Source organism: Gekko japonicus, unplaced genomic scaffold, assembly GCF_001447785.1.
Source record: "Gekko japonicus isolate JY-2015 unplaced genomic scaffold, Gekko_japonicus_V1.1 scaffold2179, whole genome shotgun sequence".
Classification (NCBI taxonomy): Eukaryota; Metazoa; Chordata; class Lepidosauria; order Squamata; family Gekkonidae; genus Gekko; species Gekko japonicus.
In genome coordinates, this window is record NW_015172613.1 from 173,158 (window position 1) to 185,941 (window position 12,784).

Here is a 12,784-nt window from a genome sequence, read left to right on the forward strand (position 1 = left end):
AAATTTCCTGTTCGTCTTGCCTTTGGTCTATCCATTTGTAGTTAATAACATTAATTTTTTTTTTAGAACACGGGTCTCAGTCTCTAATGGGAAAATGCTGCACCAGTCTGCAATCTCCATTTACAAAGGCTTAAAAGGTCCAGACTTGTGGGTGCATCCATGTTTCTTTCCCACCCCACGTCCCTGGGTTAAAAGACAGAAGAGTTTTTCCCTAGGGAAGAGAAGAAACAAAGGGCTTCCAAAGGGGGTTACATAGATTCATGGGGGATAAGTCTATAAAGGGCTACTAGCCATGGTGACTGTGGGGAACCTCCACATTCAGAGGCACTAAGGCTGCGGTCACACGTAACAGAAGCCACACAAGTGAGACGGAAAACAGCCGGAGTTTCCGGGCGCGATCTCACCAGCACATCTGGGAAGCGTAGCACTCCCGTGGCTCAACCGAGGCTTCCAGCCGAAACTGCGTGGCAAAAAACTAGTACCTTGGAGGTACTAGTTTCCGGAAACTGCGGGGCAAGGGCGGGGGTCTGATCGCGTTTCCGGAGGCATCCGGCGCCCGCCCATGTCCCCTTGCAAATAAGGTGGGGTTTTTTGTCCAAGTCTCTGTGGATGCGCATGCGCATCCAACGGAGCATGCGCATTTGTCATGTACACAAAAATAAAAACCAGTTTGCCACGGCACGCGCTTCTTCGTTGCGCGCCGGCTTGTCCTGTGATCGGCACCTCTCCCTTGCCATGGAACCTCCACGGTGCGTAACTGCACAGTAGTTTGCCCCAGGGCAAACAGCCACGCTTCTCCTCTGCAGTTTCCTGCCCGTGTGACCGGGGCCACTGTCTCTGAATCCCAGAGGCAGGAGGCAACATCAGGGGAAGGCCTCGGCCTCTATGCCCTGTTGTTCGCTGTCCAGAGGAACTGGTTGGCCAATGTGTGAGACAGGAGGCTGGACTAGATGAAATATTGGTCTGATCCAGAAGGGCTCTTATGTTCTTATGAAGGCCTCAGCCTCTCTGCCCTGTTGTTGGCCATCCAGAGGAACTGGTTGGCCACAGTGTGAGACAGGATGCTGGACTAGATGGACCACTGGTCTGATCCAACAGGGCTCTTCTGATGTTCTTATGAAGGCCTTGACCTCTATGCCCTGTTGTTGGCAGTCCTGAGGAACTCGTTGGCCCCCGTGTGAGACAGGAGGCTGGACTAGAAGGACTACTGGTCTGATCCAGCAGGGCTCTTCTGATGTTCTTATGGAGTTGAGAGCTGGGAGCAGAAGGGACCCTGGGCATGAGTTTGCCCCTAGCTGAACAGTTAGGCCGTCCTTCATCACCGTAGACCAGGGCTTTAGCTAACACAGGGCGCATGGGGGCACTGCCCCCTCCAAAACTCCCACGTGCCCTCCTCCCAGTCCCTGGAAGAAGGCTATGCACAGAGCAGCTGAGGAGAGAGACAGTGGGCCATCCCTGGCTGCCTGCCACCCACCTGCTGCCTGCCTGAGCAGAGCTTCACCTGGTGGAGCCTGGAGGGGCGTGAGGGGGAAGGGACAGGCAGGCGCCGTGGCAGCCCTTTAGCCCAGCCCCACACAGTCCCGTGTCTTTCCCTGGCTGCACGGCAGCCTCTCGGCCAGGAGAACGAAGCTGAGCCTGGAAGGCGGCTGTGTGTTCCTGCTGTTGCCGCTGCCGCCGCTCCTCCTGATGGGACTCTTGGGTCAGCATGCAGAAGCCACCGTGGGTGCTCTTCTCGGCTTTCCCGGAGGGGAGGAAGGAAAGACGGGGGGACCTGGGCCGTTTCCCCATCGCCCTCCTCCTCTGCCACACTGTCAGTGCTACTGTTCACCCCGCCTCGGGCAGCCTCGGGCTTCGAGCTGCTCCCGCCACACGCAAGGCCCTCGTTGCAGAGGGACAGAGGGAGAAGAAGAAGAGATTGGATTTATACCCCACCCTTCGCCTGAAGAGTGGCTTACAAACTCCTTTCCCTCCCCTCCCCCGCCACAGAACCCTGTGAGGTAGGTGGGGCTGAGAGAACTCTGACAGAAACTGCTCTTTTTCAAGAACAGCTCTGACAGAACTGTGGCTTGCCCAAGGTCATCCAGCAGCTGCATGTGGAGGAGTGGGGGAATCAAACCCGGTTCTCCCAGATTAGAGTCTGCGCACCTAACCACTACATCAAACTGGCTCTCAGGAGACTCCGCTCTCTGCGCCTGTCAAAGTATCCCGCAGTAGAAGGGCGACAGGGGAGGGGGGGCTCCTCTATTTTTATTATTTTTGTGACATCAGAAGTGGCGTCATGCCCTCCAGTCCCCCCCCCGAAAATAGTCTAGCTATGGGCCTGCCCCAGACTTGATCCTTCCAAGATCCTACCTGTTCAGGGCTTGCTGACTTTCCATGCAAGTGAGAGGAAAAGACTGGGAAAAATTCCGTAACTCGTTTGCATCCTGTCTTACTGTGATTCCAACCGTTAGCCGGATACTGTAACATAGGCGATTATATGATTAAATCTAGAGAAAAGTTATATTTTGGGAGCTGAAAGCAGACAGAGAGACTTTTAGCAGTCCATTCAGGTACTCCTGGTCCATGGTTCTCTCAAGTAGATATTTTATTTAAATAGGGGGAAAGACAGCATTTCAAGGTCATAAATTAGCAAAATATATACTGCAGAATTCTACAAACAAAAGATATGTTTTCCTACAGTGTTTTCAGAGATACCTCTTTAATCAATTCTATGTCACTGTTCTGTTAATCCCTATAAAAAAAGAACAGCCTCCAATGTGTACTAAGGATTAGCCTAGAATGCCAATTAAAAGCACATACCCTGTTTCCCCGAAAATAAGACCTACCCAAAAAATAAGCCCTAGCAGGATTTCTATGCATTTGTGGTATAAGCCCTAGTGTGTCTTCTTGAGAAAAAATAAATATGAGACAGTGTCTTATTTTTGGGGAAACACGGTAGTTATGATTCCCAAGACAACAAAGTTTCAATGCTATAAAGCGAAACAATGACAAATTGGTAGGGCTTAATAGTGTTTACTTAAGAGTCACCATTCCCCAAGGCTGAGCATATCTACTGTTTTTCCCTAGTGTGAATAAGCACATGTCTCATAAGGTTGGAGTGCTGACTGAAGCAAAATCCACATTCCTGGCATTTAAATGGCTTCTCTCCTGTGTGGATTAGTTGATGTCGAAGAAGGTTTGAGGGGTTATTAAAGCAACTTCTGCACTCCAGGCAATGATACGGTTTCTTCTTGTTCTGGGCCCTTGAAATTCTTTGCATCTGACTGACGCCCTTTTTACATTCCCCTGTCTCTGCATCTTTATGTCTCCTAAGAGTTACGCTGTGACTGAAGCTTTTCCCACAATCCAGGCATTGGAAGGGTTTCCCTTCTTTGTGGATTCTTTCGTGGTCCATAAGCCTTTCGCTCAGACTAAAGCTCCTTCCACATTCCAGGCATTTATATGGTTTTCCCCCACTGTGGAGTCGTTGATGTTTGATGAAGTTTGCATTTGTCGTGAGCTTCTTTCCACATTCCAAACACTCGTGCAACTTCTCTCCCGTGTGTAGTCTTCGATGCATTGCAAGGCCTGAGGTATGCCTAAAGCTCTTTCCACAGTCCAAACACGTATATGGTTTGTCACCTGTGTGGGTATTTTGATGCATGGTGAGGTTGGTGCTCGCAATGAAGCTCTTTCCGCATTCTAAACATTTATATGGCTTTTCACCTGTGTGGTTCTTTTGATGCCTAATGAGGTTTTCACTCTGTGTAAAGCTCTTTCCACATTCCAGACAGGTGTATGGTTTCTCACCCGTATGAATCATTTGATGTCGAATGAGGGTCGTACTTTGCACAAAGCTCTTCCCACATTCTAAACATTTATACGGTTTTTCACCCATGTGGTTTCTTTCCTGTTGACTCTGGCTGAAGCTATTGCCAGGCTTGGGGGAAAGATACGGTCGCTCCCTTGCATGGCTTTTTTGATGTCTAACGAGACACGATCTTACAATAAACCCCTTTCCACACTCCAGACATATATAGGGTTTCTCTCCTGTGTGGGTTCCTTGGTGCACAGTAAGGTTCGATTTTCCACAAAACCTCTTTCCACATTCTAGACATTTATATGGTTTCTCTCCTGTGTGGATTCTTTGATGCAGAATGAGGTATGTACTATATGCAAACTTCTTTCCACATTCAAAACATTTATATTGTTTCTCTCCTGTGTGGGTTCTTTGATGCACCTTAAGGGCTGAGCTTTGACTGAATCTCTTTCCACATTCCAAGCAGTCATATGGTTTCTCCCCTGTGTGGATATTCCAGTGTGCTTTCAGGTTCGCTATACTAGCAAAGGTTTTCCCACAGGTAGAGCATTCAATCCTTCTCTTTCCTTCCTGTATGGCTCCATGGTAGCTACCACTGAGATAAGCAATCGATTCACTATTTCCTTTATCCAATTGGTTTCCCACCATTTTTCCGTGGACGTTATGAGTCTCAAACTCTTCTTGCACTTCTAGAGTCGTATCACTTTCATCCAATACCAGACAGCTTTCGTTTTCACTAGCTGTGTCCCATACATCTCCAGCTGAAACAGAGAACCGTGGTATAAATTTAAAGAAGAAACAGAAGATCAAGTCAGAAAATGAATCTAATGAAGCAATTCAAACGACTGTGGAGAATCACAGAATACTAAGGATGTGTCCAAAAGAGAATACCTGCTACCTAAGATTGTCACTAATTACAAACCCTTTCTCTGATGAAAAGATGGGAACAAGGAAGTGCTGTCTCCTTTGGGAGCAATACCAGTCATCCTTTTCTGCTCTGGAACCCCACTGTCAACCTCTCAAATGATGGGCTGCTTATTGGTTCCGACCCTCTGTTTGTCCCTCAGGTTAGAACTGCCAAACTAGGAGAAAAACATATCGATAAACATATGGAGCAGAGGTCCATCAGTGGCTATTACCCACAAGGTATAGATGGAACACTGTTTTCTCTTCTTCTTCTTCTTTTCAGGGCAGTGATGCTCTCAGTGTTTCCTCTAAGCTGAGTTAGTGTGAGCTAGTTCACATTTTTTTAGCCTCCGGCTCACACATTTTTGTCTTAGCTCAGGAAGGATGGCTCCAGAGCAAACTAGTTTATGCAGTAGCCAAATCGCTCACTCACAGTTTTAATGCCAGTCAGGGGTCATTTTGTAGAAAAAGAGGTGCAGGAGCTCATTAGCATAACTTATTTGCATATGCCACACCCCCTGACATCACCGGAAGTGTGTCAGAAGGCAACACCCAATGCTCAGGCTCCACTGGACTGTTTTGGATTGCTAGCTATTGGGGGGAAGGAATGTGCAGATCTGTCCTGGCAGAGGAAGGAGAGCTTATACCTGAATAAAACTTGGTCTTAAAGGTGCCACTGGACTGTTCTGGGCCGGGGGGAGCTCTGTGACTTACCTGGCTGCTTCTTGCTCTGATTGAGGGCTCCTGGGAGCAGGGGGTGGGACTTGTTGCATGTGCCCGCCCCCTGGGCTCTTTACCCCCGGAGCTCCGCTCCTGTGCGCTCCTGCAGGAAATGACCCCTGATGCCAGTAGCTCACAAAGTAGAACTTTTGCTCACAAGACTCCACAGCTTAGATAGAACATTGGATGCTCTGTATTCTTGGTTCTGGGGGGGGGCAACAGTGGGAGGGGTTCTGGCCCCGCTGGTGGACCTCCTGATGGCACCTGGGTTTTGGCCACTGGGTGACACAAAGTGCTACACTGGATGGGCCACTGGCCTGATCCAACATGGTTTCTCTTATGTTCTTATGAGACAAAGAGCTGGCAGAAAGCAATTTTTGGGTTAACTGATAATAGAATCTGTCACTCTTCATTAGAGCATAATTTTGTTTCCCCGAGTCATCATTTTTCACATTTTACCGTGATATCAAAACCTGGAGGTGGCACCGTGCATCTCTGGACCACAGAGTGGCCTACTCAGATGTAATAATGCTGTGAAAGTTCCCAGCCGAAGGATTTATTTATTTTATTTATTTTTAATTTTTATTTACATTCAATTTATATACCGCTCTAACCCCAAAGGGTCTCTGAGCCTCTGCCAGTCTTTACAGATGACATTCTAATTCTATAACTCATAAGAGGAAAGATTTGTATTGTTCATTTGTTATTCTGAGGAGCTGAGGATATCACTCGGTTCCCCCCCACCCAGACTTTTCCACAAGTGACAGAACACATGGCCAGTTGCCCCACTTACACATGCCCTATTTGCCCGTTCAGATGAAACAGGGCTTCAGAAGCCAAAGGGGTTGCAGGACCAAACGTCCCACTCCAAAAAGGCTAAGGATCTACATCTTGCAGAATCTCTTTCCCACAGCTGCCCTTGGACATCATTTCCACCACCACCACCCCGCTCTACCTGTCCCCAGAAGCTCCCACCTACTAATCATACCAGCCCCATTTCCCAACTGCCCCCTCCTGCCTTCCACAATCCTCTCACATCACTAAGAAGTTGCCCACTCCCTCCAAAGTTCTGAGCTACCAGCTCCATGTAGTCCAGTACCAACCCATTCCGCGTCATTGCCTGCTGGTTGGAACTACTTCAAATTCTGCACCTTCCACCTGCCTTCCTTCTTGTACTGCTAATCTTTCAGGGACTGGGAGAGAACTAGAAGCCTGTAGCAACAGCCACTGGGAAGTCAAGCCTTTCACCCAACTAAGGATGTAGTTCCCTAGCCCTAAATTCATTTGGGTAGAGCAGCGACAGGGTGTTCTGCCCCTAACAGTCTCTGGTTTTATTCATTCCACACTCAAGATTGGTGACTTGGTCAAGATACACAGTGACTGAGGGAAACCTCCACATTCAGAGGCACGAAGCCACTGAATCCTAGAGCCAGGAGGCAACATTAGGGGAAGGCCTGTTGTTGGAACTGGTTGGCCACTGTGTGATAATACAGAGAACAAGAAAAACTGGAAAAGTGATGCTTAATATATGTCTTTAAAAAATCATAGAAAAGTGAACAAAAATAATAACTGCTGAGCGGTCGGGTTAGAATGGATAAGAGGAAGTACTTCTTCACCCAAAGAGTGATTAACACGTGGAATTCACTGCCACAGGAAGTGGTGGCGGCTACAAGCATGGACAGCTTCAAAAGGGAATTAGATAGGCATATGGAGCAGAGGTCCATCAGTGGCTATTAGCCACAAGGTATAGATAGGGGCTCTGGGGCAAGTGATGCTCTGTCATCTTGGTGCTTGGGGGGGGTCAACAGTGGGAGGGCTTCTAATGTCCTGGCCCCACTGGTGGACCTCCTGATGGCACTGGTATTTCTGGCCACTGTGTGACACAGAGTGTTGGACGGGATGGGCCTTTGGCCTGATCCAACATTGGCGTCTCTTATGTTCTTATGTTCTTAATATACATAATCATAGAAAAATATATTGACGGTGATCTCCGGAATGTCTTGCCTTCGAAGGAAACGAAGGACATTCCGGAGATCACCGTCAATATATTTTTCTATGATTATGTATATTATTTTTGTTCACTTTTCTATCATTCTTTAAAGACATATATTAAGCGTCACTTTTTCACAGTTTTTCTGGTTCTCCGTATTATCTCATTACTGTGCCAATCAATTGTTAGTATACCTGTTTTTTGGATCTAATGGCCACTGTGTGAGACAGGATGCTGGACTGGATGGAACATTGGTCTGATCCAGCAGGGCTCTTCTTATGATGAACTTCCCCACAACTAAGATACACATTAACTGTATTGCTATTTTTTTCTCTCTCTCTCTCTTCACGACTATATCATCCTCCTCCCATCTTAAAAAACACTCACTTTCATCAGCTGTCCTTTGGAAGAGCATATCCTCGGGCAGTATTCCTGGAGAAGCCTCAGGCCTTTCTCTTGCCTCACGGCCTTCCTGAAGAAAGTCCTCCTCTTTGGACTCTGTCATGGTCTTTTTCATCCTTGGGAGGCAGAGAAGACTGTAAGGACCCCCAAACTCTCAGTCCCACTTTCAGCAAAGGCAGGAGAGGCCAGAGAGGAGAAGAGTGGGCAGGTGAGAAAGCACAACAAAGGATACAGAAACCAGATCAGTAAACTCATCATACCTCGTGCCACAGAAGCTCACTGTGTGACCTTAGACCAATCCCATTCTGTCCGTCTAACCTATCTTACAGGGTTGTTGTGAAAATAAAATAGGACAGAGGAGAATGCTGTAAATTGCAACCCACAAGACTGGGGAGTTCTCGTAGTTTCAGGTGAGTGACCGTGTTGGTCTGTAGTAGAAGAGACCAACAAAACTGGGGGGGGGGGGGGAAAAAGAGGGGGGGGGCAAAATGAGCTTCCTCAGATACTGAATTAGACTAACTATGGCTCCAAAACTGAAGGGGAGAAAATGAGGAAAGGGTGGAAAAGTCCGACAGAGGCGGCATTGCTCATGGAGTAGTAACTCTCAGAAAGATCTTCATTCCCTTCCTTGGGCTCTGCCTAAAAGAAATGAATATTCAAGAAACTCCTCCTGAGCAGTGTTCCCTCTAAGCTCAGCTAGTGTCAGCTAGCCCGCAGTTTTTTTAGCCTCCAGCTCAAAGATTTTTGTCTTCGCTCGCTCGGGAAGGGATGGCTCCAGAGCAAAACTAATTCATGCCAGGAGCCAAATCCCTCGCTCCCAACTTTACTGCCAGTGGCTCACAAGGTAGAGTTTTTGCTCACAAGACTCCACAGCTTAGAGGGAGCATTGCTTCTGAGTAGGTATATTATATCTGTTACAGCAAAAAAAAGGCACTTTAAGGACTGAACACATTTTATTCCCTCATCCGTGTTCATGAGCTACTCGACTGCCTGATGCTATCATATTCTGTGATCTGCTCACTCACTGCCTCAGACTTTTGAAAAATCATACTTGTAGTTCATCTTGGGTCGCAGTGAGAAAGGTGGACGGTATATAAAAATCGTGCACACTTCATCGATTCTCAGTGAGAAAGCTGGACTATAAATGAAGTAAATCAGATCAATGCCATGCGGAGTCACTCCAGTGCAAGTCCACTGAATCACATACAATGCAGCTAGATGTGAATCCAGTTCCACCTTAAGAGACCAACAAGAATTTTGGAGTATAAGCGTTCAAGAATCAAAGCTGCCTTCATCAGATACAAGGCCGAATGGAGATAGTTTCAACCAGGGGTCATGTCGTAGAAAAAGAGGTGGAGGAGCTCATTAGCATAACTCATTAGCCTAAGTTATTTGCATATACCACACCCCCTGACATCACCGGAAGTGTGTCAGAGGGCAACGCCCACTGCAACTTACCTGGCTGCTTCATGCTCCTCATGGCCCAGGGCTGCTGGGAGCAGGGGGCGGGGCTTGTTGCATGTGCCCGCCCCCTGGGCTCTTTACTGCCGGAGCTCCGCTCCTGTGAGCTCCTGCAGGAAATGACCCCTGGTTTCAACTTGCACTCATTCACAAGTTCAGAAAAACGGATTCCCCCAGGGCTGAACAGGCAGGGCCGGCTCACTCACTAGGCGATCGCCTAGAGCGGGCTGGCCCTTAGGGGCACCAAACTGCACCCGGCCCCGTACTCTGGGAGTTTCTTGATTATTTGTGTTTTTCATTCTTCCTAAAATGCATTTATTTTTGAAAAATGGTGGGTGCACGGGGGGGGGGGGCAGAAGGGATCCTTGCCTAGGGTGCAAAATAAGCTGGGGCCAGCCCTGTGAACAGGGACATAGGGTTCTTGGTGTAGTGGTTAAGAGCTTGGTGTAGTGGTTAAAAGAGGCATACTCTAATCTGGAGAACCATTCCCCACTCCTCCACATGCAGCCAGCTGGGTGACCTTGAGTCAGTCACAGTTCTCTCAGAGCTCCCTCAGCCCCATCTACCTCACAGGCCGTTGGTTGTGGGGAGAGGAAGGGAAGATGATTGTAAACCAATTGTAAGCCACTCTGTAACTCCTTCAGGTAGTGAAGAGGGGGGGGGTATAAAACCAACTCCTCTCCCTCCTCCCCTTCTTCTATCTCTGCTTTAATCAGGCAGATTACAAAGTGCATTGGATCTCTGTACCCTGAGTTCTGTCAGAGCCTTGCCAAAAACAATCCCAACAACGTTTCTTAACTAGGACCAGGTTTATTGAGCAGTATAAGCAAGTCAATCTGGTTCCACCGTCAGTGTCAGAACTGGGGTCCCAGGCGGGAAAAGCACAGTTATACAGAATTCGAACCCCCTGATGCAGGTAAGCCAATAAGCAAAGCAAGATATTGCGCCTAAAACGAATGAGCCGAGGTTCCCAGCAAAGCCTGCAGAAAGGAGCACCAAGGTCATTCGTCTGAGCTACAAGATAAGAGGGTGAGTGGGAATCGAAAGACAAAATACCAGAGGCATGAAGAAGAGTCTCATCTCCCCCCCGCCCCGCCGCCATGGCAGCATAGCTGACATTCTGCCTTTCCGAAGGCCCTCCCCACCAGGCTTATCAGGGTACATCTTATGGAAAGCACGCAGCAGCTGAGGAGCATTAACATGACAGTGTTCCACCCATTCATTATGGGCTGGTCCAAAGTCCTTCCATTGAATCACATAGAAAAGGCGCCCATGATGCCACTTAGAATCCAAGATCTTGGCAACTTCGTGGTGGGTTTCCCCATTCAGCAGAGGAGGAGGAGCTGGAGGGTGGCGTCTCCAAGTATTCGGCCCCAGGTCCTGTTTTTATAAACTGAAATGAAAAATGGGATGAATACCCCGCAATTATTTAGGTAATTCAACAGTGACATCATTAAGCAACCACACTACTTTAAGTCAGCCAAAGCAAGAAGCAAAAAGGTCCGGAGGGAATATTTTGCAAGTTAAAAACCATAATTAAAACACGGAGCTCAGCGTCTGGCGTCTGCATCGGTCACCATCTTGGGTCCTCACCACGCACTACTTTTGAGCATTTCAACAGATATCTAGAGGACCAGGTCTTCAGCCGTCGGCACTGAATCTGTAGTGAGGTAGGAATCCCTGGTTTAAGCCCTGGAGGGGTCCATTGTTCTGAATCTGTGAATGGAGTTGAGTCCAGCAATCTCCAGGCAATGCAGCCCTAGTGATCTGAAATAAATAATGAATGAGGGTTCAAAGGGCCACCAAATGCAGAAAGCACAGTGCCGCACACGGGCTGTGCAATTGCATGACAGGCGCATAAATGCACCACCTTTGGCAGGAAACCCAGCACCAACTGACTGCTTACACCAACTCTCTGTTTCCAACTACCCCCCTTAGCAAAAGACAGTAGCAGCTGCACTGGTCCATACCAACCCCTAAGCCATGTAAAATCTTTCACTCAATGACAAAACCCATTAGGGAGACCTCAGTTTCCTGTCTTATTACCAGGGCTGATTTCTCCAGCCTCCAGCCCATCTGCATATCACACCCGCTATTGTCATTCACCTGCTATTATCATTTGCCTGCTATTGTCATTCAGCAGCTGAAATCTCTCCACTCTCCAAGACATAAGGACAGATGGACTCACATTCTAGCTGTATCTGAAGAAGCGCGCAGTGACTCATGGACGCTCCTCCCCCACCACAAATTTTGTTAGTCTTTAAGGTGCTACAGGACTCTTGTCCTTTTCTGCTAAAACCCAGCAGGTAAGTTTTTGAGGTCTCCAGAACCCTTTTATCAAGAGGAGGAGGAGAAGGAGAAATTGGATTTATACCCCGCCCTTCACTATCCAAAGGCGTCTCAGAGCGCCTTACGAACTCCTTTCCCTTCCCCTCCCCACAACAGACACCCTGTGAGGTAAAAGAAGACATTGGATTTATACCCTGCCCTTCACTTGGAGTCTCAGAGTGGCTTACAAACTCCTTTCCCTTCCCCTCCCCACAACAGACACCCTGTGAGGTAGGTGGGGCTGAGAGAGCTCTGACAGAAACTGCTCTTTTTCAAGGACAGCCCTGACAGAACTTGCTCAAGGTCATCCAGCAGGTGCAAGTGGAGGAGTGGGGAATCAAACCCGGTTCTCCCAGATTACAGTCTGTGCACTTAACCACTACACCAAACTGGCTGTCTAAAAGGGGGGGAAATGGGGAGGAGGGAATCTTTTTGGCTATAATGACCTTAAGGCCACTTTGTCTGGGTGGACTTTGTTCAGCCGCCTTCAGAGGGTAAAAGTGTGACTGGTATAACGGCACTAGACCGTGAGGCACTCTTGGAATTCTGGGAGGAAGAAGCAAAAGCCAGAAGCCATTCAATTGCAAAACTGAAAAGCTAAAACTAAAAAAACCTCCATCAAATATATGGGAATTCTGGGGTGAAGAAGCAAAAACAGACACTGAATTGTAACTGATAATGAAGCTCAAGACAGTGCATCCTCCAGGACTGATCTCAGACCTAGGTTTCCTGTCTCATTACCCATGCTGATTTCTCCCCTCTGCATACCACACCTAATCCACTCAAGCCTGAAATCATCATTCACCTGCAATTGTTATTCCGCATCTGAAATTACTCCGCTCACCAAGATATATGGACAGATGAACTCACATTCTAGCTGTCTCTGACGAAGTGAGCAGTGACGCATGAAAACTCCTACCCTGCCTGGCTTCCGGTCGAGCCAAGATGGAGGACTGACGCACTTTCACTTTTGTGCGAAGTGGGCGACAGCTGCTTTTGACAGTTTGGGCAGTTTTTAGCCCAGCGCATCGCTCCCCAGCGAGGGGGGGGGACAAGCAGGCAGCAGCGCCTAAGAGGGAGTGTTAGGTTGGCGTGATTCCGCTTCGGAAGAAACGGAAACAGGCTTTGATCTCCTCCCGCGAAGAAGGCAATTGCCGAGCAACTCTCCAGCAGCC

The 12,784-nt window shown here is 48.2% G+C and overlaps 1 protein-coding gene across 1 annotated transcript in view; it reads right to left on the reverse strand.

Moving 5' to 3' along the window:
• Positions 1-3,004: 3,004 nt before the first annotated feature.
• The window catches only part of LOC107119181 (zinc finger protein 208-like), a 29,315-nt gene continuing 19,535 nt past the window's right edge, over positions 3,005-12,784 (reverse strand). Inside the window, exon 3 of the mRNA XM_015421638.1 lies at positions 3,005-4,563. Within this exon, the coding sequence (XP_015277124.1) occupies positions 3,053-4,563 (1,511 nt within the window). The 3' untranslated portion in view covers positions 3,005-3,052. The remainder of the gene's footprint in view (positions 4,564-12,784) is intronic.